The sequence below is a fragment of the Zootoca vivipara genome, chromosome 4 (genome assembly GCF_963506605.1).
Source record: "Zootoca vivipara chromosome 4, rZooViv1.1, whole genome shotgun sequence".
Taxonomy (NCBI): domain Eukaryota; kingdom Metazoa; phylum Chordata; class Lepidosauria; order Squamata; family Lacertidae; genus Zootoca; species Zootoca vivipara.
The window spans coordinates 70,151,976-70,174,567 of NC_083279.1; the positions used below are offsets into that span (position 1 = coordinate 70,151,976).

The 22,592-nt window shown below is 40.3% G+C and overlaps 2 protein-coding genes across 5 annotated transcripts in view; one reads left to right on the plus strand and one right to left on the minus strand.

Annotated features, from left to right (window-relative positions):
- The window catches only part of CMSS1 (cms1 ribosomal small subunit homolog), a 179,387-nt gene that overhangs the window by 57,034 nt on the left and 99,761 nt on the right, over window positions 1–22,592 (plus strand). The gene's annotated exons all lie outside the window — the stretch shown is intronic.
- The window catches only part of LOC118084778 (filamin A-interacting protein 1-like), a 156,310-nt gene that overhangs the window by 54,974 nt on the left and 78,744 nt on the right, over window positions 1–22,592 (minus strand). The window contains exons 2-4 of one of the 2 annotated variants that reach the window (XM_060273731.1): window positions 12,621–12,897; window positions 9,560–9,733; window positions 3,962–4,140 (exon numbers count right to left, since the gene is read on the minus strand). In XM_060273731.1, coding sequence (XP_060129714.1) covers window positions 3,962–4,140; window positions 9,560–9,733; window positions 12,621–12,887 — 620 coding nt within the window. In that variant the 5' untranslated portion in view covers window positions 12,888–12,897. Of the gene's footprint in view, window positions 1–3,961; window positions 4,141–9,559; window positions 9,734–12,620; window positions 12,969–22,592 lie in introns of those variants that run through there. The other variant, XM_060273732.1, reaches the window with a different exon arrangement.

Genomic DNA, 22,592 nt, shown 5'->3' on the forward strand with positions numbered 1-22,592 from the left:
TTGGTTACATCCACTATGCCTTTCTTCTCCTTGACTGTTCTCCTATTCTGATTCTATTGCATATTCACAAAAATAGTATTCCTTAATAAAACCCTGCAGGGTCATTTTTATACCTAAACATTTCATAGCCAACATTTTCTAAACCCAACTGTAAAATGAATGAGTGTTCATTAAGCAATTAGCATTTCCTTCCTTTAATCCTCCATGAAACCCTCTGAAAGGTTTGGTGGGAGGTACCAAAAGTTGTGGACCGAGTTGTACGGGGCTCCAGTTGGAGATGAAATTATTTCCCCAAAGTGGGTGAAAGAGTCATGCTCTCATGTGGAGTGGGATTTTCCTGCTCTGTTTGGAGTGATTCATTTCCCCCCAACTATAGCACTGTCCCAACTCCTCCCACAAAGATGGTGAGTCTCCTCAACCTCCTGGAAGGACTTTTAGGGAAGCAGTAATTATGCAGTCTAAGTAAGCAGGAACACTGAACCACAACAATGATGTGTGTGTGACATACTCTGCAGGTATATTTTGTGTGACATACTCTACAGGTATATTTTGGAAAGTGCTCTGTTCTCTAGAGGTTTGGGTGCTTCTTGATATATTGTTGCCAAACTTGGCATGAGGGTTCCTGAGATGCAGGCAGTAGTCCTTGCCCATGTTTGGACACCGACCACTATTTTGAACCAACATTACCTTGGTGCGACTTTGCTCGTTTTTGGCATAGGTTTGGTTGTCTCTCTTGATGCTGTTGCCAGATTTGGCACAAGGGTTCTTGAGGTTGGATGGCAAACTTCCAACACTGTTTGGACACAAGGTGTTGTTTTGAATCAGCTGGGCAAACTGTGCCCACACTTGGGACGAGGGTTCCTGAGTTAAGGGTCTATGTTGACATTTGGATGACAGGCACCATTTTGAATCAAGATGGTGAACCCAAATGTGACTTGCATGTGACCGAACCCATTTTTGGGTATACGTTTGGCCGCCACATGAGATATTGTCACTAACCCAGTGCAAGGGATCCTGAGCTAGGAGTGGCAGTCTTTGTCAGTGTTTGGATGCCTGATATCTTGATTCAAGGTGACAATCCAAAACATGACTTTGACATAACTTCACCTGTTTTTTGGCATAGTTTTAGTCATCTGTCAATATATTGTCACCAAACTCAGTGCAAGGGTTCCTGAGGTGGTGTTTGTTTGTTGACGTTTGGATGGCAGGTACCCTTTTGAATCAATATGGTGGACCAATATTTGACTTCGGTGTGATTTCACCCAAATTTTTGTGAGACAGGTCCAAACTCACAAAGTACACTATCCATTTTAAAATCACAACAGTTTCTGCTTTCTAAAAATTCCCAGGCACTCCCTGCTCTCTGTGTGTGTGTGTGTGTGTGTGTAAAACATCAGCTTGTGTACTATCATAATAAAGGAGTCGTGCCTTAACTTGTGTGAGAGCTTTCTCACTCTGGTAGGCAATTGCTAAGAGATCCTGATGGCGACATCACTTGGCAAATGTTTTGGATATTATTCAAGATGTGACATCATGCTCCTTTAGGGTTTTCCACATAAAATGAGCACTCCAAAGAAAACACAAAAATTGAGGCTTAATCTAAAATCTATTATTGCATTCTCTAAGGTCTCATTAGCCACCTCCGTTTTTCCTTTCCAGACAGATATTGGTTACAAATAATAATTGTAAACTGTTTCCAACTATTAAAACAACAACAAATTTTAATTAGATAATCCACTACTTCTAAAAGCTTGTATATTTTGCTGTCTGTCTTTGCAGTTTTGTACTGATTTGTTTGCAGATGATGCAGCGTTCTGTTACATTTAATCAAAACCATCTTCCCCTCATTCCTACCCTTTACATTTGATTATTTTCCCGCTGTTCTGTCTTTTCTGTGTAGAGATTTGGAGATCTTTACTTGTGTTTAGAACAGTGCGCTCAAAAACCCAGCTTTGAATTTTGACTCTTCCAGTATCAGCATCGCATAAACTTGTGCATGGGCAGAGTGCCTACTGTCTTTTTTTAAAAGCCCTCTCTTTTATTTATGCCTCATGCCCAGCTCTATTTATTTATAATTTTGTATTAATTTAGAACATTTCTTCTGCTGTTAACAAGATCAGCAACGAAGTATTTTTGAATTTTATTCAGTAAATATTTGAGTACTCTGAGAGAGAGCCTGTGAGATTTCTACAGCAGACGTTAAAGGAAAAAGGTGTAGCAGGAAGGGTGAATGTTGCAAGTGGTGCCAGGATACATGAAACATGAGGTTATGCCGGCAAAGAGAGGAAGTATTATCTTGTATGCATCATGTGAGGTTAGAATGGGCTTGACGTTCTCACACCCAGACATTTCCATCTGGAAGCTGTTCTGAGCAATGGGATACAGAGACCATGTTCTCATACTTTTGAGAATCAAGTGTAGCTGTCCGGGGAATAGGAAATGTGACCGTAATATTTTCCTCTTCTCTTTGGGGGATTTTTCTTCTTCTTCTTTTTTCACAATTAATTACTGTTTTGAAGTGTAGGCAATTTTTTAAAAATGACAAGCCATTTTTGTCATTTCTCATGTGAGTTGGTGAGGAACCATTGTATCCAAAACCATAAAGTGATTTCTTCAGTATATTTGGTTAGCTTCGTCTCCTGCTGCATATTTTAGGCTGCCTTCATTTTCCTTATTGCTTACGTTCTACAAGTGAATTTTGCTGCTGTCCTCAAAGCACTGTGCTGCTGCTCTGAGCATGCGGTGTAAATAATAATAATAATAATAATAATAATAATAATAATAATAATGCAGCAATACAGTATATAGTTGGACTGAATCCACAGCATGGTTCCTGCCACTAAATCCTGTTGCAGAGACAATTGAGCTGGCCCCTGCACCTGCTATATAACACAGGCCTAGGTGGGCCTTCGCTTCAATCTTGCAGGGCTTATATAATGTTTTTATGACCCATACTGATGCATGACTGCAACAGTCCACAAGACCGTCTTTTACTGTCTATGCAGTCTTTGGAATATTTTTGGTTCGGTTTTCACCCTAAATGCTTCCACTGGCCTCAAAAGAAGGATGCACCCATCTGTGTATATCACAGATATACTGGTTCCAAATAGGTTGATCCTGTGTATTACTGTGTATTACTGTATTGCTGTAAATATATGAGTTACTAGGCTTACTAGAATTTGATTCTTAACATATTTAAAGTCTTATACTGTACAGTCCTTCTCAGTAAGAAACGTCGTTGCTGGATTGACAAGGGAGGCCATTTCTGTGTCACTGAATTCCCTTTCTACTTCTGTAATATCTGTAGGGGGGAAAAGCTTCATTGGTGTCATTGGTGAAGTAAGTGATGTGTTCTCTTCCTATAACAGCTGCTTGGGTGGGACCTGTATAATTCAAATGACCCACATGACAGGGATTCCATGGATGTAGCTGGAGAGGCAGAACATACCAACAACATAAAGGTGATTGCCACATCACTAGTGTCATGTGTGAATTGGACTTGAAACATAAGTGTTTGTGACTGACAGGAGACCTTAAAGACTTGTTTGGGTTGTATCAACATTTACTGCAATTTTACCTCTGCCTTTGCACTAGAAGAAGAAGAAGAAGAAGAAGAAGAAGAAGAAGAAGAAGAAGAAGAAGAAGAAGAAGAAGAAGAAGAAGAAGAAGAAGAAGAAGAAGAAGAAGAAGAAGAAGAGACCTTTTCCCCAAAGAAGAAGGAAATGTGGGAGATGGGGAAGCACAAAAAGGGGAAAAATATACATTTCTAGGATGAAATCAAAAGGCTAGCAGGCTCTATTATCTTTACCACATTATGTCACAAAAGGTCATGCAGTACTTACCCCATAACATGTTCTTGATGTGTTCAAATGCTGAATACAAATCAGGAGTAGATTTTTAAAAAGTACTTACAAAGTACTAAGATTTTAAAGTCTATTTGGTAGCTTTGAATATGTCCTACCTTTCTTGTTCTTGTTCCAGTAAATTGGTAAACTCATCGCTTTTCTCCATGTACTCTGCATGTTTCCTCTTCTCTTCCTCCAGATCATACAGGGTTTGCCTGTGAGATTTTTCTACCATTAAGAGCTGTTCCAGCATCCGCCTGTGAGTTTCTTTATGTTTCTCAGCAACTTTGTCAAGCTGAAAAGAATAACAAGACTCTCTCAGTACTGTGATTTCCTTCATTTCTGTAGGGTTTTTTTTTTTTGGGGGGGGGGGAAGAACAGTCATTTTAATTATTGATTTTGTCAGGAAGTAACATTAGTACTATCTGTGGGGGGGGGTTAAATTGGTACAAGCCTTATCCTAAAGAATGTATTACTCAGCTTCCATTGTGTTAATTTAGGGATTCTTAAAGGGCAAGATGTGATGAAGAGCACAGGCCTTCAGGTTTCTGTCTGCTTCTAATAAATCCCCCCACCAGCGACGTACTCAAGTCAGGACTATGACCTTCCTCTATTGCCTCACTTGAGAACCCAGTGAGACTCCCTGTAGGTTGTGCCACCTTAATTTTTAGTTCTTGATCTTACTGATGACACCTGATATTGGTGAGGCGCATTAGTACTTTCTGATTTGGTTCCCAGTGTGCTTCTGTACGAACATGATTTATTCAAATATTTTGTCTTATTTGGAAACTTCCCTTCCCCTTTTGGCTCGGTGCTTAATTGATGGAGTGCGCTTTGTCTAGCTGTGATGCATATTAACTTTTTGTTCAGTCTAGGAAGGCAAGAGGCCCGGTTCCATGTAATTATTAGTTTCAGCTTCCCTATGAAGTGATGAAAGTTCTTTGCTGCTGCTGCTGTTATACTAATGAACTGAACAAGAGCCTAATGAAGGGAAATATAAAAACAGAACAGTTCTCTCTTATTCTTTAGTATTTTGCCAGAGCTGGAAGCCCTTTGAACAAGATAGTCTAGACTTCATAGTTTTGTCAGAAGGTCTGTCTCGGTGGGATTTTCTGATCTGCAACATATATTTTGTTGGTTGGGGTTTTTTTTCTACATACAAAACTACCTTTCTGATAAATTTGACTGCAATCAGTCATAAATTTGTGAGACCAGAGTGAATTCTTAAAAAAAAAAATCAGGCCAAAGTAGTTGATTATTTTTTATTTATGTTGGCATTTGTACAGCTCTTCAGTGACGCATGTAATTCATGGCCTTGCATGGTAGTTAAGGGCTACAGTGCAGGCACAGTACTGTTTTAAACTTGCTATTGGTGGTTCAGTGCCAGAGAGTTAAAGATAGTTCAAGAGTAGCTGTTTCCCAGGAGAAAGAAGGCAGCAAGGAGAGGATGGTTTTCATAAAACCTAGCTAAATCAATCTTACTTTAGTTGCATGTAACTTGTTGCATGCAACTAGTGACCCCAGGAGGGGATGTGTATCCATATTTGCATCAGAAGCTCAGTTTATATCAGTTATATTAGGATTCAGATGAGAGTCATGATATCAAGGAAGATATATATGTACAGTACAGTTGTGGGTTTAGTGGTCTGCTTAAGTGCACAGATCTCCCATGCTACTTTTAAGATGAATGTATAATTTTGAAAGTGCTGTATTACACATGTTAACTTAAGAGGTTATTATCATTGTCCAGGTAAATGACCACTAATCTGCTATAACTACTCTAAGCTTGTCATGCATAAGGAATAATATAGCAATATGGAAATAAGAACCAAAATGTTTTTTAACCATATCATTCTCCATTTCAGAAAATGTGTTTCTTACTTACTGTATTTAAATATGGCCCTGTTAGTTCTCATACCACTCCCAGAACATGAGCCCGATTCTTGGGCGGGTGGGGTGGGGTGGGGAGGGGAGATACCACGAACGTAGGCAAATATTTAAACCACCACTTGAGTGCTTTTGTTTTGTCTGGATTGAGCTTCAGTTTATTGGCCCTCATCCATTTCCAGGCTCTGATTTATTACTCCCACTGCCTCACCTGTGCTAGATGAAAAGGAACGCAGGGTGTCATCTGCATACTGATGACACCACACCCAAATCTCAAAATGACCTCACTCCAGTTGCATGTATATGATTAAAAGGGGGGGGGGGTTAAATAAAACCCTGCAGAGACTCTGAGGCATAAATGTCAAGCAGCAGAGCAAAAATACGCAAGCACCATCTTCTGGAATCAGCACCAAGGCATGAGTGGATCCACTAGGAAGCAATACCCCCAACACTGAACTTGCACAGCCTCTCCAAAAGGGTTGTATGGTCAAGCCTATCAAAAGCTATTGAGAGGTCCCAAAGAACAAAGTTGCGCTTTTCCATCTCTCCCAGCAAATGTCATCTTTCTATGTGTCCAATCTGGTTTCTATGCCAAATCCTGCTATGAAGTCTGACTGAAATGGATTTAGATAATTAGTTTCATCCAAAATGTGCTTGGAGTTGGTTGGCAATCACCTACTTGATCGCCTGTCCCAAGGGAATGTTAGCAATGAGCTGAGAGTTGTTCAGGTCTTCTGGGTCCACTGCAGTTTTCTTTAGTAGTGGCCATACCTTTTAATGTGGCTGGGAGCACCTATTCTCTCAAAGAGGCATTTGCCGTCTTCTGTACTCAGACCCACTAGCTGTAATAAGTGAAGCATGGCAAGTGTTGAACATTCAGGCAGTGCCATGCCCATATTCTGGGTCCTTATTGGCTGAAATCCAACAAAATGGAGCCAGATAGTGTTCTGGACAGCCTTTTTATCTGATCAGCATAAACTGCAGTATCCAAATTGTAGTGGATACAAACAATTTTATCTTCAAATGCTTGTTACTGAGGGATCCTTTACATCTCCTGCTGGACAAAATCATAGGAGCCCCTAAACCACACAAAAGCTCTGCAGTGTTGGCACTGTGAAGAGCAGTGGTGGTAGGGAAATTGCTTACTTGTCACCAAAACTGCCAAACAGTGGGCTCAATAGTGACAAAACAATTCACTACTGGTAAGATGCTGAGGTTTCCCACAGAAATGAAGCTCCCTCTGGCAACATAACTTGACTGTATGTCCTTTAGTCTCTTAGTACAGTTTCATGTGACATGAAACTACCATGTATACAGCATCTGCTGTGCGCATATATGGCAAATGCGGCAGTGAGTGGTGGGTCAACACGTGCCAGTTGTGGCTTGAGTGAATTGGTCTTTATGAAACGATAGCTTGAGTTGTTGTTGCCAAAGAGAAATGAGCTAAACTGGCAACAAGTGAGATGAAGTTCTTAATGATTTCAAAACCAGGTTGTCTGCCTCTCTTAATACTTCATTATAGGAGTGAAGAAAGCTGCACATATTTGTCCTCTTGGAAATGCATATACTTGTCCCAAGTATATAACTGGAACCAAGACGCACATGGATAAGCTTGGCAATTCTCAACTGGCAACGCTGTCACATTGTTGGCAGCATCTTAGGGACTGCTCTTGAGAAACCAGCAATTAGACTAGCAGGGACTGTGAGAGCCAGGCAGTGAGGTACATTGACAGAATTAGTGTGGGGAAGTCATATAGTAATTTGCTTCTTTCCGGCACTCCAGCTGTAACTGGTGCTGGTGGCCCTTTCTCTCTCTTTTATTTATTTCATAAATATATAACGCTGGAAACAAAATAAATGTACTCTTTTATCTTTTCCAAATCTATTTAAAGTTACAGTGTTCTGCAAAATGTTCTGCATGGTGTTTATCAGTTTCTTCCGTTTCCAGGACTCCAGTCAGCATGAGGGATCTGTACCATTTTTACTATTTTCAGAATGTTTCTCTTTGCCTTTGATATTGCCAAGGAAAGTGGCGCTAGAAACTCATTTGCTGCCATGTAACGTTAGGAAGAAAACATTTGTATAATGTATGCAAGATAGAAGTCCAAATTATGTTTTGGAAATTTGTGGGGAGGCAAGACTGTTCCTTCCTTGGATCATTTCCTTTTGTGCTCATAGCTTCTATGACCTAATACCCTATAGTGTTTTGAAAAGGCATTGACCTCTGCAACTGAACTTCAAGAGATTTGGATCATAACTAGAGGGTTAAGGCTTCAAGATCTGGAAACGCGTTCTAACCTTTTTGTGTGACATTGGTTGCGTATGTGAAATGAACTTTATCGTATGTTTCTTTCTAAAGTCTGGAAAGTGCCCTGTGGAAGAATTCTATTCATGATGTCGTTTATAGTTTATAGTGAGCTGTAATGAGCTGTATACCAGAAGCATGTGTGTTTGAGTGAAGAGGAAAGCATTTAGGAATGCAGATAGATATTGGCTCACATTTTATTACTTTTCATCATTTTCATCATCCACATTTCTCTAGCAAGCTCCAAATGTAGAATATCTCCCAATGCTGGATGTTGAAACATCTTTCTAGGGAACTCTACAGTCTAGAGATACAGTGGTACCTTGGTTCTCGAACTTAATCCACTCTGGGAGTTGGTTCGACTCCCGAAACCAGGGTGCGGCTTCCAGCTGGCTGCAGGAGCTTCCTGCATTCAATCAGAAGCCACGTCGGACGTTCAACTTCCAAAAAATATTCGCAAACCAGAACATTTACTTCCAGGTTTGCGGCGTTTGACAACTATGCCATTCAAGAACCAAGGTATCACTGTACTAAGCCTGCTTGCTATATTCTTGCTCACCTTGAGGGCTCAAGGTGGTTGGTTTAATTCACCTTCTGATTCATCCCTGGAATCAGCAGGCAAATGATTCAATAAGTTAGTGTCCCAAAATAAGTAGTTTGCATAGACAGAACAGGAGTGGTACTGGTGATGATGATCCACAGATGCATCCTACAATGGATATTGGTAGACTGACCAACCTACCAACCTCCTTCCGCTGGAAGCATATCCAATCCAAACAAAACACTAAGAAGAAAAGGTATGTTACATCAGGGGAGGGAGGAAGAGAATCAAAGCTGTGACAAAAGAGGAAGGGTTTTTGTTGAAATGGGTAAAGTGGGACATGAGGGGAGCAGGTCTTCAGAAGTGTGACGTAATATATGGACAATTCCTTAGCCCATGATTCACCAGTGTGGTGCCTTCAAGCGCACATGTGCCCACAGAAGCCTTGCATGGTGCCCACAGTTTCATCCCCTGCTGAAATTAGGCTTGAAAGAAGCCTGTATTAGCCAGTGGAGGCCTTTACTCCCAAGCTTAGGGGCGGGGTGGGGGGGTGGGGATTTCAGGGCGGATACAGCTGGGCTGGGAAGAGTTGCAGCACATGTGTTCACAAGGGTTCCAATGGTTCACAAACAGGTCCCAAAGGTCAGTGACCTCCTACAAGAGTCCACAGTTTTGGCTTTGGGATTCATTGACTACTTAGACTTTTTTATCATTTGACAATTAGGTTTGCATTCATCTTGCTTGGAAGTTAAAGGATTCTTTCAAAGCAGAAGTGTGTGTCAGTTTCGCAGTGGAGATTTAAAGGCTGGCATCTTTAAGCTCTGAGCTCACTGTTTGTAGAATTCAACAAAACAATATTTTGCTTTGCTGGCACTTGCCCTTCACTTGTTAAATCAACGAGACTCGTTCCTTTGATTCACTGGGTTAGAGGGCTAATCCCTGCGTTCATACATCCTGCTTTAAAACATGCATCATACATACCTCTCCCATGGGCTTTTCATAGATATCCTCCTGCCATAGTGTAGCCTTGGCTTGTATAGCATCTCGCTGAAGTGCTTCAAGGACCTTTTTTGGAGTAACAAAGCCATATTGTGCTTCAAGTAAAGCCAGGTTAATTTTTTCAGCCTTTAAAACTCCTATGACTTCATCCTGCGCCTGAGAAAACACAGTTACTCCAGTGAGATGAATTTTGGATATCAGCTGTTTGAAACAATGGTATTGAATTAATTCCTGCATTTCCCCCCTGCATTGTTGCCTTTACTGCTGCCAGTGCTTTGTTAATTCATCTGTTGCCCTCCAAGTGTGATTGGACACTCAACTCTCAACATCTCTAATCATTTGCAATGCCAAGGGCCACAGGTTCCCCATCCTTGTTGAAGATTCACTCCCCGTTTCTGCAGTCATGGGATTGTTGTCTATCACATGATGGTGTATGCTTACATTCCACAGAGTGGGAAGTGATGGAGACAGGATGTTTGTGTTACTGTGTTCCATGAAGTGGGACTATTGTCCTTTGTTCTTTCTTTTTGCTGTCTGATGCTAGAGAGAGAGAGCCATGTTCCAGTGCTCTCTCTGTGTGTTTATATGTATGTAAATAAAATAGATTAGCCAAATGCTGAGTTGCTGAGGTCTGTTATGCAATTGCGAACACTCTGCAAATCCCTGAGTGTGCTGATGTTTGTTGGCATCAGTCACTGTGATGTTCGGGCAGAAGAAAGCCTTTGAAGCTCCTGAAAGATCGACCAGGAGAGAGAGAGCATGCCAATTGGGCATGTGTCTTTGCCAAGGTCCTACTCGTGTGTAGGATGACTCCTAACAGTTATAAGACAACAGAAGTAATTTAAAAGAATGTTTCATCCCTTTCCCCCCTTCACCTCTGCCTACCACATTCTCTTACCTCTGTATTCTGTTGCCATCCCCTTATCCCAATCAGTCACTTTCCATTTTAGTCAATGCCTGTACGTTCCAGATGTTAGCAGTGTGTATGTGGCCATATACAAATATATATACATATACATATATATGCCGACAAAGTTAAAGCTATGGTTTTCCCAGTAGTGATGTATGGAAGTGAGAAGCTGGACCATAAAGAAGGCTGATCACCGAAGAATTGCTGCTTTTGAATTATGGTGCTGGAGAAGACTCTTGAGAGTCCCATGGACTGCAAGAAGATCAAACCTACGGTATCTATTCTTAAGGAAATCAGCCCTGAGTGCTCACTGGAAGGACAGATCCTGAAGCTGAGGCTCCAATACTTTGGCCACCTCATGAGAAGAGAAGACTCCCTGGAAAAGACCCTGATGTTGGGAAAGATGGAGGGCACAAGGAGAAGGGGACGACAGAGGACGAGGTGGTTGGACAGTGTTCTCGAAGCTACCAACATGAGTTTGACCAAACTGCGGGAGGCAGCGGAAGACAGGAGTGGCTGGCGTGCTCTGGTCCATGGGGTCACAAAGAGTCGGACACGACTAAACGACTAAACGACAACAAATATGGCCATAAAAAAGGACTGTAAATCAGCAGTAGGAAATGTGGTGCCTCCCAGATGTTGCTGGAAACAACTCCCATCTCCCCTGTCCTTTGACCATGCTGGTGGAGACTGATGAGAGTTGAAGCCCAATACATGTACCAGGGTGGAGGGTACCACATTGTCTATCCTTGGTGGAGATAAGAGGGCAGATAGCAGGCCCCAACATGCACATGTTAGGGTGGAATGGCCAAACAGATAACGTAATGCTTTATAGTCAAATGCGTGCTTTTTCTTACTGGACAAGTTTTGTAAAGAAAAGAACAACTTGAAGGTATTGGCAGCTGTTTTGGAGTTTCATGTCACTCGTTCCTCCTGGGGGAAGCCAAGGAGCAAGGGTACAAAGTCACCCTTTGTTGTTTTAAGTCAAACCAGAAAACCGTATGCTACTATTGTTACATATACGTGGTTGTGCACTGAAGCCAGCGAGGTACACATTGCAGAGGATGTGACCTTCCGCAGCGTGCATTCCAATAGCATGCAATAATGGCAGCTCTTTAAAACAAGATTAATTGGCCTAGAAGTTGGCAGGGTGACACGTGTATGTTTGTGATTACCTATACAATACAATACTCCATACACGTGGCCAAGAATTTTTCAAAAATAATTAATGGTATTAAGGATGTTGGATTTCAGGTGTCATGGCTTAGATCCCTCAAAGCCCTTAGAAGAAGCAGGCGCTTTAAATTGGCTGATGTAAGATGCTAATAATAATAATAATAAAAGGCCTTTTACAGTCATGCCCAGTGGAGACTCTGCTTCTGTATCTTTAGCTGCTTTGACAACACGCAAGCGGAGAGATGGAGTTTATCATTTATTTTGAAAAGAGATAATGAATAGCCCAGGTGAAGCCAAGCTCTTGAAATCCCCTTTGGCTGTAATGAAATAAATGGCACATAAAAGTGCTTCACTTGAGCTGGACGGCACTCTTAAAGTGGAAGGAGCCATAGCTCAGTGGTGGAGTGCCATATGGAGAATCCTAAATTTTAATCCCAGTATTTCCAGAGTAAAAACTCAAAAACCCAGGAATCTGGTAATGGAGACCCTGGAATCATTCAGAGTAGACAATACATGCTGCCAGTCAGAGTGTACAATACTGGCTGGATGAACAAATAGCATGACGTAAATATGCTTCCCATGTTCCTGTGAAGTTGGATGTATGTCTGAAAAACCCAACATGTTTGATTGCCTTTCCCCCTTTTCATCTTGACAGGTAGCATTTCACACGGTTCTTTCTTTTAGACTGCAGCCCTATAAACTCTTACATGGGAGCAATTCATATTGAAGTCAGTGAGACTCAAATTATGAATAGATAAGCAGAGGATTGCTCTGTAAGTCACTATGCTACAATCATTAACCCTGACTTTTTTTAAAAAAAAACCCACAGTCTGATGTCTTATTCGTCACATGTAAATTAATATATTCATGTTGTTTTTACATCAGTGATAGAAACAGAGCTCTCAAAATGGGAAGCAAGAGCTGTGTATTTATAATAAAACCAAAAAATATACTGACTTGTAATTCGCCCTCAAGCACGCTCAGAAGAAATAAAAGATCATCGCGAGAAAGATCTTCCTTTTTGGAATAGTTTCTTTGTTTCTTGTCTGAATCAGGGCTTCTCAGGATAGTGTCTGTTTTTGCTGCAAAGTCCTTTTCTGTTTTTCTCCTCTTCATTTTCACCCTCTCGGTGCCAGGGGTGTTTTCTGTATAAGTGTCACTTGGCATTTTTTGAGAATGTTTTGACTTGGAAGAATGTTCCGTGCTGTTACTTCTGGAACGCATTTCCAAATACCTGGTGAAGGAAGATCAAAACCAATGGTAAAAATCTAAAGTAACACAAAATATAATAGCGTTGTGGATAACGGAATTGTCTTTGGCTCTGGTATATCCTTGTATTATATCCTTGTATAGACAAGGTCTCTTAACCAAGACACATTTTCAGCCAGGCAAGTAAACAGACCATGAGCTTTATCCAGGATACCTTGTAAAAGTAGATGGGATGGTAAGATAGAACTCTCACATTTTCTGTGGCTGCTTTTGCAGCTAGGCCTGTTCAATAAAACTGCATCAGAACTGTGAAGATGAGAATTCAGTTCCATCTTGAATCTTATCAAAGATTCTAGCAACTTACTTGTATTGTTATGAAGTTGTTATGTTATTACAAAATAAAGTAGTGAAGTACTACACCTGTTTACATATAGACTGCTTCCAGATCACCTGCATATTGAGGGTACATCCTTATTTGTGTGCAAAAAGTCTGCCAAAAGTCTACTGAAAGTTGGCTGCTTATTTGCACATCCAGCCAGATTTGGGGGGAGGTTATACACAGTGCTATTTTTCTAGAAAAAGAGGTGCAAGAACTCACCACGAACACCTCCCTCGTTCTCTTAGGATGGCAGTGGCACCCAACTGAGAGGTGCCGGAACTGATTATAAAAGCCCTGGTTATACAATGTTTCAAGAATTTTTTATTCCATCGTTTTTTTTAACCATAAAAGAGTGTGTGTGTGTGTGTGTGTGTGTGTGTGTGTATGTTTGAAATGAGTTTGTTGTACAAGAACACTAAATCCATTTGGATTGAATCCAAACCACAAAATATCAATAACTTGGAAGCGCTCACAGATATCTGAAGCATGTTGTTGTTGTTTAGTCATTTAGTCGTGTCCGACTCTTCGTGGCATTTGGGTTTATTGCAACTTTGCTGCCACATACACCCGGAAAACACCATTACTGGCCCCAACAACATCCAACATACAATCTCAGGACTATTTAATTGCTCATCTTCTAACATTGTGTATGCTATCAAATGCCAACAGTGCCCTTCAGCTCTCTATATTGGAAAAACAGGCCAAACCCTACGCCAAAGGATAAATGGACATAAATCTGACATCAGGAACCACAAGACAGAGAAACCAGTAGGAGAACACTTCAATCTCCCAGGACATTCTATACAAGATCTCAAAGCAGCTGTTTTATTACAGAAAAATTTCAGAAACAGACTGGAAAGGGAAGTTGCTGAATTGGAACTCATTACCAAGCTTAATCACGAAGAGTCGGACACGACTAAACGACTAAACAACAACAACAACCAAGCTTAAAACCATGGAGCCACCTGGAATGAATAAAGACATTGGATTCTTATCTCATTATGCATGATCAAGCTTTCTTTAGCGCCTCAGTCCTTGCTCCCCCCCCCCGCAGGACCTATTGCAGTCATCAGCAGTCGTTAACAGCCATCAACAGGTTTACCACTCCTATCAGCCCATCACCCATCCCACCCACCCCCACCACCCTGTGAATATACATAAGGGTCTGGCACTTCTGTTTCAGCGTATCTGAAGAAGTGTGCATGCACACGAAAGCTCATACCAAAATAAAAACTTAGTTGGTCTTTAAGGTGCTACTGAAGGAATTTTTTTATTTTGCTTTGACTCAGACCAACACGGCTACCTACCTGTAACTGCACTTATGGACTATTTTAGAAAGCTAGGATGATGAGCATTGCAGCTATTTCTTAGTACCCTAACCAGAAAACATGGATAGAACATGGATTTTGAAAACTTTTTTTCCTCTAAACACCCCCACACACCCCCCCCACTGGATTAAGTGGTTGGAATGAACTGAATTAAATATCATGCTGTTATGTTATTCCATCACAGTGGCAGGTGGTTTGTAATACAGAGTGCCCCTAATATAACTGTCTGACATGCCTGATGAATAGTTACACACATAATATATTATATTTCAGAACGAGTGAATACATTTTCTGTGTGTGTTTAAAAAAATAAATATAGTTGCCCTTTATGAGTTGTATCTGTGAAGCAGCACATGATAAAATCTTCTGGAACTTTACTTATATATTCTGTCAATCTGGCAACAGTTTGTTTTTGACTTCTTCAAAACGGTATACTTTTTTATTATATTCTGTAAAGTTATAACTTTTAACTTTATAAATATTCTTTAAATATAAGAACTTTCTGTGCCTGTTTGGCAGAAATCAGGTACATTTTTTCAAAATAACTGCATTTTTCAAAATAACAGTTCCTGTGGCATTCATAATTGCTCACTGTTGGATCAATTTGATTAAATTCAGCATATTGATGAATCTATATGTATTTTGTCATATTTTTAAAAATATATGTATATATTTTTTAAAGGACAGGTTGTTGTTTTTTTAAAAAAGTTTTTATTAGTGATTCTGGAAGACAGGAGTGTCTGGCGTGCGCTGGTCCATGGGGTTACGAAGAGTCGGACACAACTAAACGACTAAACAACAACAACAATTGATTTATGAATCAACACAATCACTCTTTGAAGCATATATTCCACTTCCCCATGGTATGCAACTTTGATTACTGACTCCTTGCTTCAAAATGTTCTGACGCACAAAGAAATTAAGTCTCCTTCTCAGTACCTAAACTTTAGATGCACCCTGTCATATTGGAAAGTTCACCATCCTTTTCAAAAGAAGGCTTCTGCCATGATTCCATGTGTAGATGTGGTTTCTGGTACTTCAGGACTTAATTTGAAAGAGTGGTTAATAGAGATGACTCTGGTTTTTAGGATGCTCTGGGTGTGGTAACTTCACATATGATAGCATTAAATGGACATAGAGATGATAAAGGCCTGCTTTATATCAAGATTTATCCCGGCTTTCGTTGGTCTTCGTGATTCCTCTCATTGCATTGCTTTTCTCTTTGGCATTATTAATGCTTTGAAGACATGAATGAAAGCTGTGGTGGACATGTTGAAACTCCTCCAAAGGGATGTTTTATATTACACCGAACTTGGATGACTAATGCATCAGGCAGCTGGTTTTGTGGCCTGTTTTGGTTTAGCAGAGGGTGTAAAGTGGTAAGAAACACTGGTGCTTCTATGAAGCAAATAATTGATTCTTTAGAACCTAGGCATTTTATATTCCTCCCCCCCCCCTTTTTAGCAGACCTCTATTTCTTGGGATTCCTTTGTAGTTCAATATTTTTGATTATTTAGGGGAAGTGCCTTTCAAAACATGCTTCGCATGTTTCTGATTTTATCCTAGCTGCTGACTTAAGTAGTTTGCACCAGGGCTTGATAGAAAAAAAATCATCACCTCCTTAGCTAATTAAATCTAGATTGGATTAACAAAACTGTTCCTTCCACATGATTCTTTGTAATCTTAGTGCATAGTTTGATGAACTGTAGTGTAGTCTGAACTTGGAGATATTTATTTCCTTAAACTGGTTGAGTTTGGGTTCGCCCATGCTCAGAAGGCTTCTTTTCACCCATTTGCAGTGACCTTGTGCACGCTCAGCTGTCTCCTTTTTTCTGTTGCCTGCTGCTGCTCTCCCCAGTCATGGATAGGAAAGTGCTCCAGAAGGTCATCACAGCCCAAAAGATCCTCTCCCATCTCTGGAAGAACTATACAATTCCTGTTGCCTTAAAAAGGCAAATAATATTTTACAACATTCATCTTATCCTGGATATAGTCTTTTTGCACCGTTGCCTTCGGGCAAGAGATACAGAACAATTAAATCAAGAATGAATAGATTAAAAAACAGTTTCTATCCAAGAGCTATAACCACCTTAAATGCTGTAACTAAATAATATGATCCTGGGGAGTTTTGATGGTTGTGTGTGTGTGTGTGTGTGTGTGTGTGTGTGTGTCGCTGTAATTGTGTTTTTGCTTAGTTTTTTATGGGATGGCATTCAATTTCATTGTACTATATGTACAATGACAATAAAGTATCTGTCTTGTCTTGTCTTGTCTCATCTAATTTTCATACTCTCTCTCAAGGCTACCCTCCTCCCAATCCAGGCTTGGAGCTATCCCCTCCTGAATGCAGCACAGTGTGTTAACGGTTGTGGGCATTGCTGTGTCCCTGCAACAAGGAAAGGTGCTATTTGCTACTGGGCATTCACCAACTCCTAGAGGCTAGTGTCCCGCCTAAAATATTTGAGGGGGCCACCCCCAAAAACGTTGATGGGTATTGCCATTCAAAGGTGTGTGCGTGCCATGTCATGTGATCAATTATGCAGGGAGGGGCTTACCTCCCCCCCATATTTTATTCAAGTTAGCACCTCTCCTTGGGGAAAATCACACTTGTCTGGGGAGACAAACTGCCTGCCATTACAAGAACCGTGTGAGAGGGGTGTGGCATTCATTCATTGAGATCACAGCAAATAATAATAATAATAATAATAATAATAATAAATTATTTATACCCCGCCCATCTGGCTGGGTTTCCCCAGCCACTCTGGGCGGCTTCCAGCAGAAATATTAAAATACAACAATTTATTAAACATTAAAAGCTTCCCTAAACAGGGCTGCCTTCAGGTGTCCTCTAAACGGACACGAGGATAGAGGGAGATTTTCCCCCTTCCCCTTCCCAGTCCAGCTGTATTCATCTCTAGGTTGCATTGATCTGCTCCTAGAGATTTATTTCTCTTTTTAAAAAACAGGAAGCTATGTAGCTTTGCAACTGTAATGCTTTAAAACATTTGTTTGTACGGTCAATGTGCACCGCCCTTGATTGCAGGTTGTAGTTGCCCATCAAGAAAAGAATCAAATCTTTTCTTTACATTCCCCTCTCCCTACCCACCCACAAACTTTTTCATCTTGTAAGTGCTAGGGGTGTGCATGTTGAAGCTTTGTCCTAAGAATAAATTGTAGAATGGGCAGTAGCAGAGTGAAAACAATGTCCTCATTATTGTTGCCAGTTTACTCCTGAAAACCTCTGAAGCAATCTGACAGACACAGCTTTACTTGAACCTTTTTCTGTCTGGGAATATTCACTTCATCTTAGCCATTTTTCACACACACAAAAAAAGAAAAGAAGCCACAGCCCTTTGATCTTCCTTTGAGGAAGCTGTTCACAGGCTACTCAAACGTAATGTCTGATAAATCGGCATGCTTGATCCTTTCATGAATTCATGTTGGTGGAAGACCCAGGAATTTACAACCATCATCAGTGTTCTGCTGTTAACTATAAGCATAGGATATTTTTGTGGAGGTAAAAAAAATAAGGAAGTATCCAAAAATTGTTCTTAATTTGTGAAGCAATGAAAAGCACAACTTTACATTTAAATATGCCTTTTACATTGGTAAAATCATGCAAGATATAGATCAAGAAAGGGATAGGTTGTCCCAGATGGACAGGGTATAAATATTATTATTATTATTATTATTATTATTAGTAGTAGTAGTAGTAGTAGTAATAGTAGTAGTCAATAGTGGTTGATCTTTCAAATGTATAACTTTTGGGAGCTGGCTGTCATTCTTTTTATATTGATTCAATAATGGACCTGAAAATATAATATTTAGTTACCTAGCTAATTTTCTTTGCATACTTCTCCACCACATACATGCAAGAAAGAAAAAGCATGGTGAAGGTGGAAGTTGTGGTCACAGGGCATGGTCTTAAAGGCTCGTGATGACTCGATTTTGTTGAAGCTAAACTGGTCTGGGTCTGTTTGGTGCTGAGATGGAGGATCACCTGGGAACCCCAATTGTGCTGCTTTGGGTTCCATCATAGAAGAAAGGCAGAATATAAATGTAGTAAATGGCCTGACCAGTCCCAGAAATATATTCATTTATTTATGTCATAAAATTTATATACCACTTAATTATAAAAAACAACAACTTCAAAGTGGTTATGAACTTGCCTTTTGCCAGCAAATTTCAAACTGTTTCAGTCATTTAAGTCCATGATGAAAAAGACATTTTCTTTTATATTGGCCAGATTGCAGAGTCTGAGAACCTGGCCCAATCATGGTGGGTCATTTAAAGCTATGTTCTTTCAATTAGCCGTTCAGCACTCCGCCTCCTTGAAATGTGGCTTTAGTCTGTTCCAGTTTGTTGTTTCTATATTCTTTATTGTCAGCAGCCTTGAATCTTTTGTGTCTGGGAAGGCAGGGTATAAATTAATAAACTGAACTTTAAAAATGGCTTCTTAAATTAATTGCATCTTTTGCAGAAGTCCGAGTGTCTTGAGCTTCCAATTCCGCACAATTAGCATACTGTTTGAAGTGAGATTTGTGGATCTTATTGCAGGATGCATTGATCACCCACATATTGTGTTAATTTTGGGAACTGGAAGCATCAGGCGCATGTGCTTATGTAAGCCAAGCAGCTAACATAGCATATGAACTAGCTCTTTGGTGTAATTGCTTCTGGCCAGCATTCTCTTGAGTCTACTGCTGTGCCTAGTCCTGGTTAGCTTATGCATCTAGGTAGTAGCCCTCTGACCTGTAATATTCAAAGACTCAATATGCTGTTTCTACCCACAAAAGTATGTTATTTTTCTGGTTTGTCAACATTAAAAGTGCTATCTGCTGGCTTTAACATGCAAGCTGACATCAGTGCTAGCAGATTTCGTTCCCATTCTTCTGCACATGCAGAAGGGATTATTTAGCTTATGTAACTTTTCAAACTACTGCTCACTTTTTCAGATTGCATTGAAAGTGTTTCTAAAAAAATAGGGGTGTGGAACCTGTGGCCCCCCCAGATGTCATTGGACTACAGCTCCCTTTATCCCTGACCTTTGGTCATGTTGGCTGTGGATGGGAGTCGTAATCCAGAAATCTGGAAGGCCACTGGTTTGAAAAAAGGCATTTCTTTTCTTCCTTAACATGGAGTCAGTGGAGTTGTAAGCAAACTAAGTTGAACGTAAATCCCATTGACTTCAATGGGAACTAATTCCAACTCGGTCTGAATATAACCACATATCTATGGAAATGGTGATTCAACAAGGATGCAGACTCAACACACCTTTCAGTCAATTTGCTTCCTTAATTACGAGGACAGATTTTATCTAGCGTAATCTTAGCTCACATGGTTCTGTGGAGTGAAACTGATCAATAGGAATTGCTTGGAGCCTTCTAGTTAACATGCAGCTACTGTACTAATAAAATTCAGGTAGTAGGGCAAGAAGGGAAGTGATCAATTTAAGTTGTTTTGATTGTATAAGCAACCAAGTCTCTCTACATATTGGCATCCCGGAGGTAACTATTGAATAGGTGACAAGTTTTAAAATACATTCCAGAGCAATTATTTTGAAAGTCATAACCTTTTGACCTTACAATGGTTTAACATTTAGATGTTTCTATTTTGATGCTCAAGAAACCTGCAGATAACTCATCCTGACTTTTTGGAATAAGATGGGAAATGAATATAAAATAAGCACTGAAATATAGCTAAGACCATTTGACCAAAATTTCAAGAACAGGGGACTCTTTGAAACTACCATGTCTGAAAGAAGGGAAGATTCATTATGCCTATGGAAATGTGAGCTACATAAACATAGAACTTCCATTGTACACTATGATCCGCAGCTGGCCTAATGTTGTGATTAAGAGAGTGAGCTACAAACCCCTCTTCCGTGAACTCCCAGGGTAACCTTAAGCAACCTACTCTCTCTCTCAGCCTTGGCTCCCAGTCTGCAGTAAGAGGATATTGCATTGCAAACCATCCGGGAATGTATGTTTATGAAAGCTGGTATAGAAATTAAACAAATATTTAAATAATATGGGCACTGCTTAGTTTGGGGTTGTGAGACGCATACAAAGATGGTGTATTCACAGCACTTTAGACTGTATTCAGAGTGCTGTAAATGCCCCCTGCCTTTCATCGATTTGTACCGCCTAGCCTAGGATCCCTATAACACATCCCTTTGAACTTTTGAAAACACTCACCCTTTTGAAGCTAAAAGAGTCCTGGGGGAGTGTTGATTAGGACCGGAAGAAAAGCGCTTCTGCAGATCTTAGTTAGCTTTGTCCTCAAGCTGCAAATAGGGCAGAGCCCCTAACAATGTATCCTAGAATAGGGGTAAATAGCTTTGTGGCATTTGTACCAAAAAGCAGCAGCTCCTGACTACACTTTCCAAACTCTCCCATACATATAGTGTAGAGCAGGGGTTCCATTGATGAGCTGCATTCAGGTGATGCGTTGCAAGGAAAATCATTTAAGTGGTGTACCAGCATCCTCAGCAATTTTCACGTCTGTGAGGGGAAAGGTTTGGGAACCATGAGGGAGGTCACTCTCCTTCCTGTCTTGCAGTACAATAATTTTGCTATTATGCTAAATTCTCTAGCTTCTGGGCTAGTGAGCAGGAAACTACAAATTTACCGTAACCCTGGAAGTGCTGTGCTATGGGATGGGGGAAGGATTTCGCAGTTCTCTTTCCCCACCCTTCCCTTATTCTAGATGGGCTCCAACTTGTACTTGTTGGCTATTCTACACTTCCAGTTGCTTACGTGTGAAGCTCACAAAGAATGAAAAAGATAAATTAATGTGCAAGGTACCAGCATATGCTGAAGCCAGTTTTTAAAACATTTAGTAATATCCTGGTGCCCCTTTTTTTGGTTTTGTCTCTGAATTAATTACATGTTGAGGGGCAACGCTTCCTCAGATATAATTCAGCTTTGAAAGCTTAACTAAATCCTAAACTATTACTATTGTATAGGGTCCCATAAAAATAGTTTGGGGTCTTAGTCAGAACTATAGTAATAAATGTGGTGTGTGGACTTTGAAAACTATTAGGAACAGAATCCTCGTGAAGTTATATGGGCCACCTGTACAAGACGTAACTCTGCTGAGAGTTAAACCCCTCTGTGGACTTGGAGCGCTCTTGTAAGAAATAGCCTTGTCAAACTTGCAGCTGCCTTTTGAAGCACTTACTCTGGATCCTCCTTTCCCCCCAGCTGGTAGTTATGCAGCGCAAGTATTTTATGATTGGTGTAATGAATGGAAACGGTTGTGATATAAAGAGCTACTTCAGGCTTTAAAAAACAAAACCCAAATCAGAGTTCCTAAAGTGATAGTTGCAATTTTTTTTTTGTCATTCTGTGGTTTAACTCCCTGTTATCAGGTTGTCTCAGCTACTCAATTTGGATTTTCGCAAGTACAGCAGCTTCTGCTCTAGGTAAGCTGGAAAAGCCACATGCAGAGGTATACACTGGTTCCTTCTTCATGGCAAGGACTCATTTGTTTTACCATTTGTGTTTCTAATATCTCCTGTGAAGGGCCTTCTTCATGAGTCCCTGCTGTCTAAGACAGCACAAGTGACTGTGGAACATTTGCTACTTTCACCATGCACACTCTTAAATCAAATGCATTATTTGTTGTTGTTCAGAGTTGTGGCTGCAGTTGGATACTATACCCAAGGTAAAAGGATAAGAAGAATAAGAAGTAATAGTCGCTTGCTTACTGTCATTTGATACTAAAAATTAGAGTTTATGGAGGTGAAATTTAAGATACCTGATTTTTAGGCATGACCTATGCCTACAAGTGAATCATGTGTTTAGTTGTCAACATTTTATTTTAATATTGCTTTCATTTTTATGCAAATTCGAAAACACTGTTTGTATAATACTGCAACATGCTCATGCACAGTGAATCGGGTACTAATAATAGGGCACTGTTCCCCTGAAACTAATCACACAGGAAAATGGGAAATGCAGCTAAACTGCAGTAAAACCTTTACCCTTCGTTGGCACAATAAGAAATTCA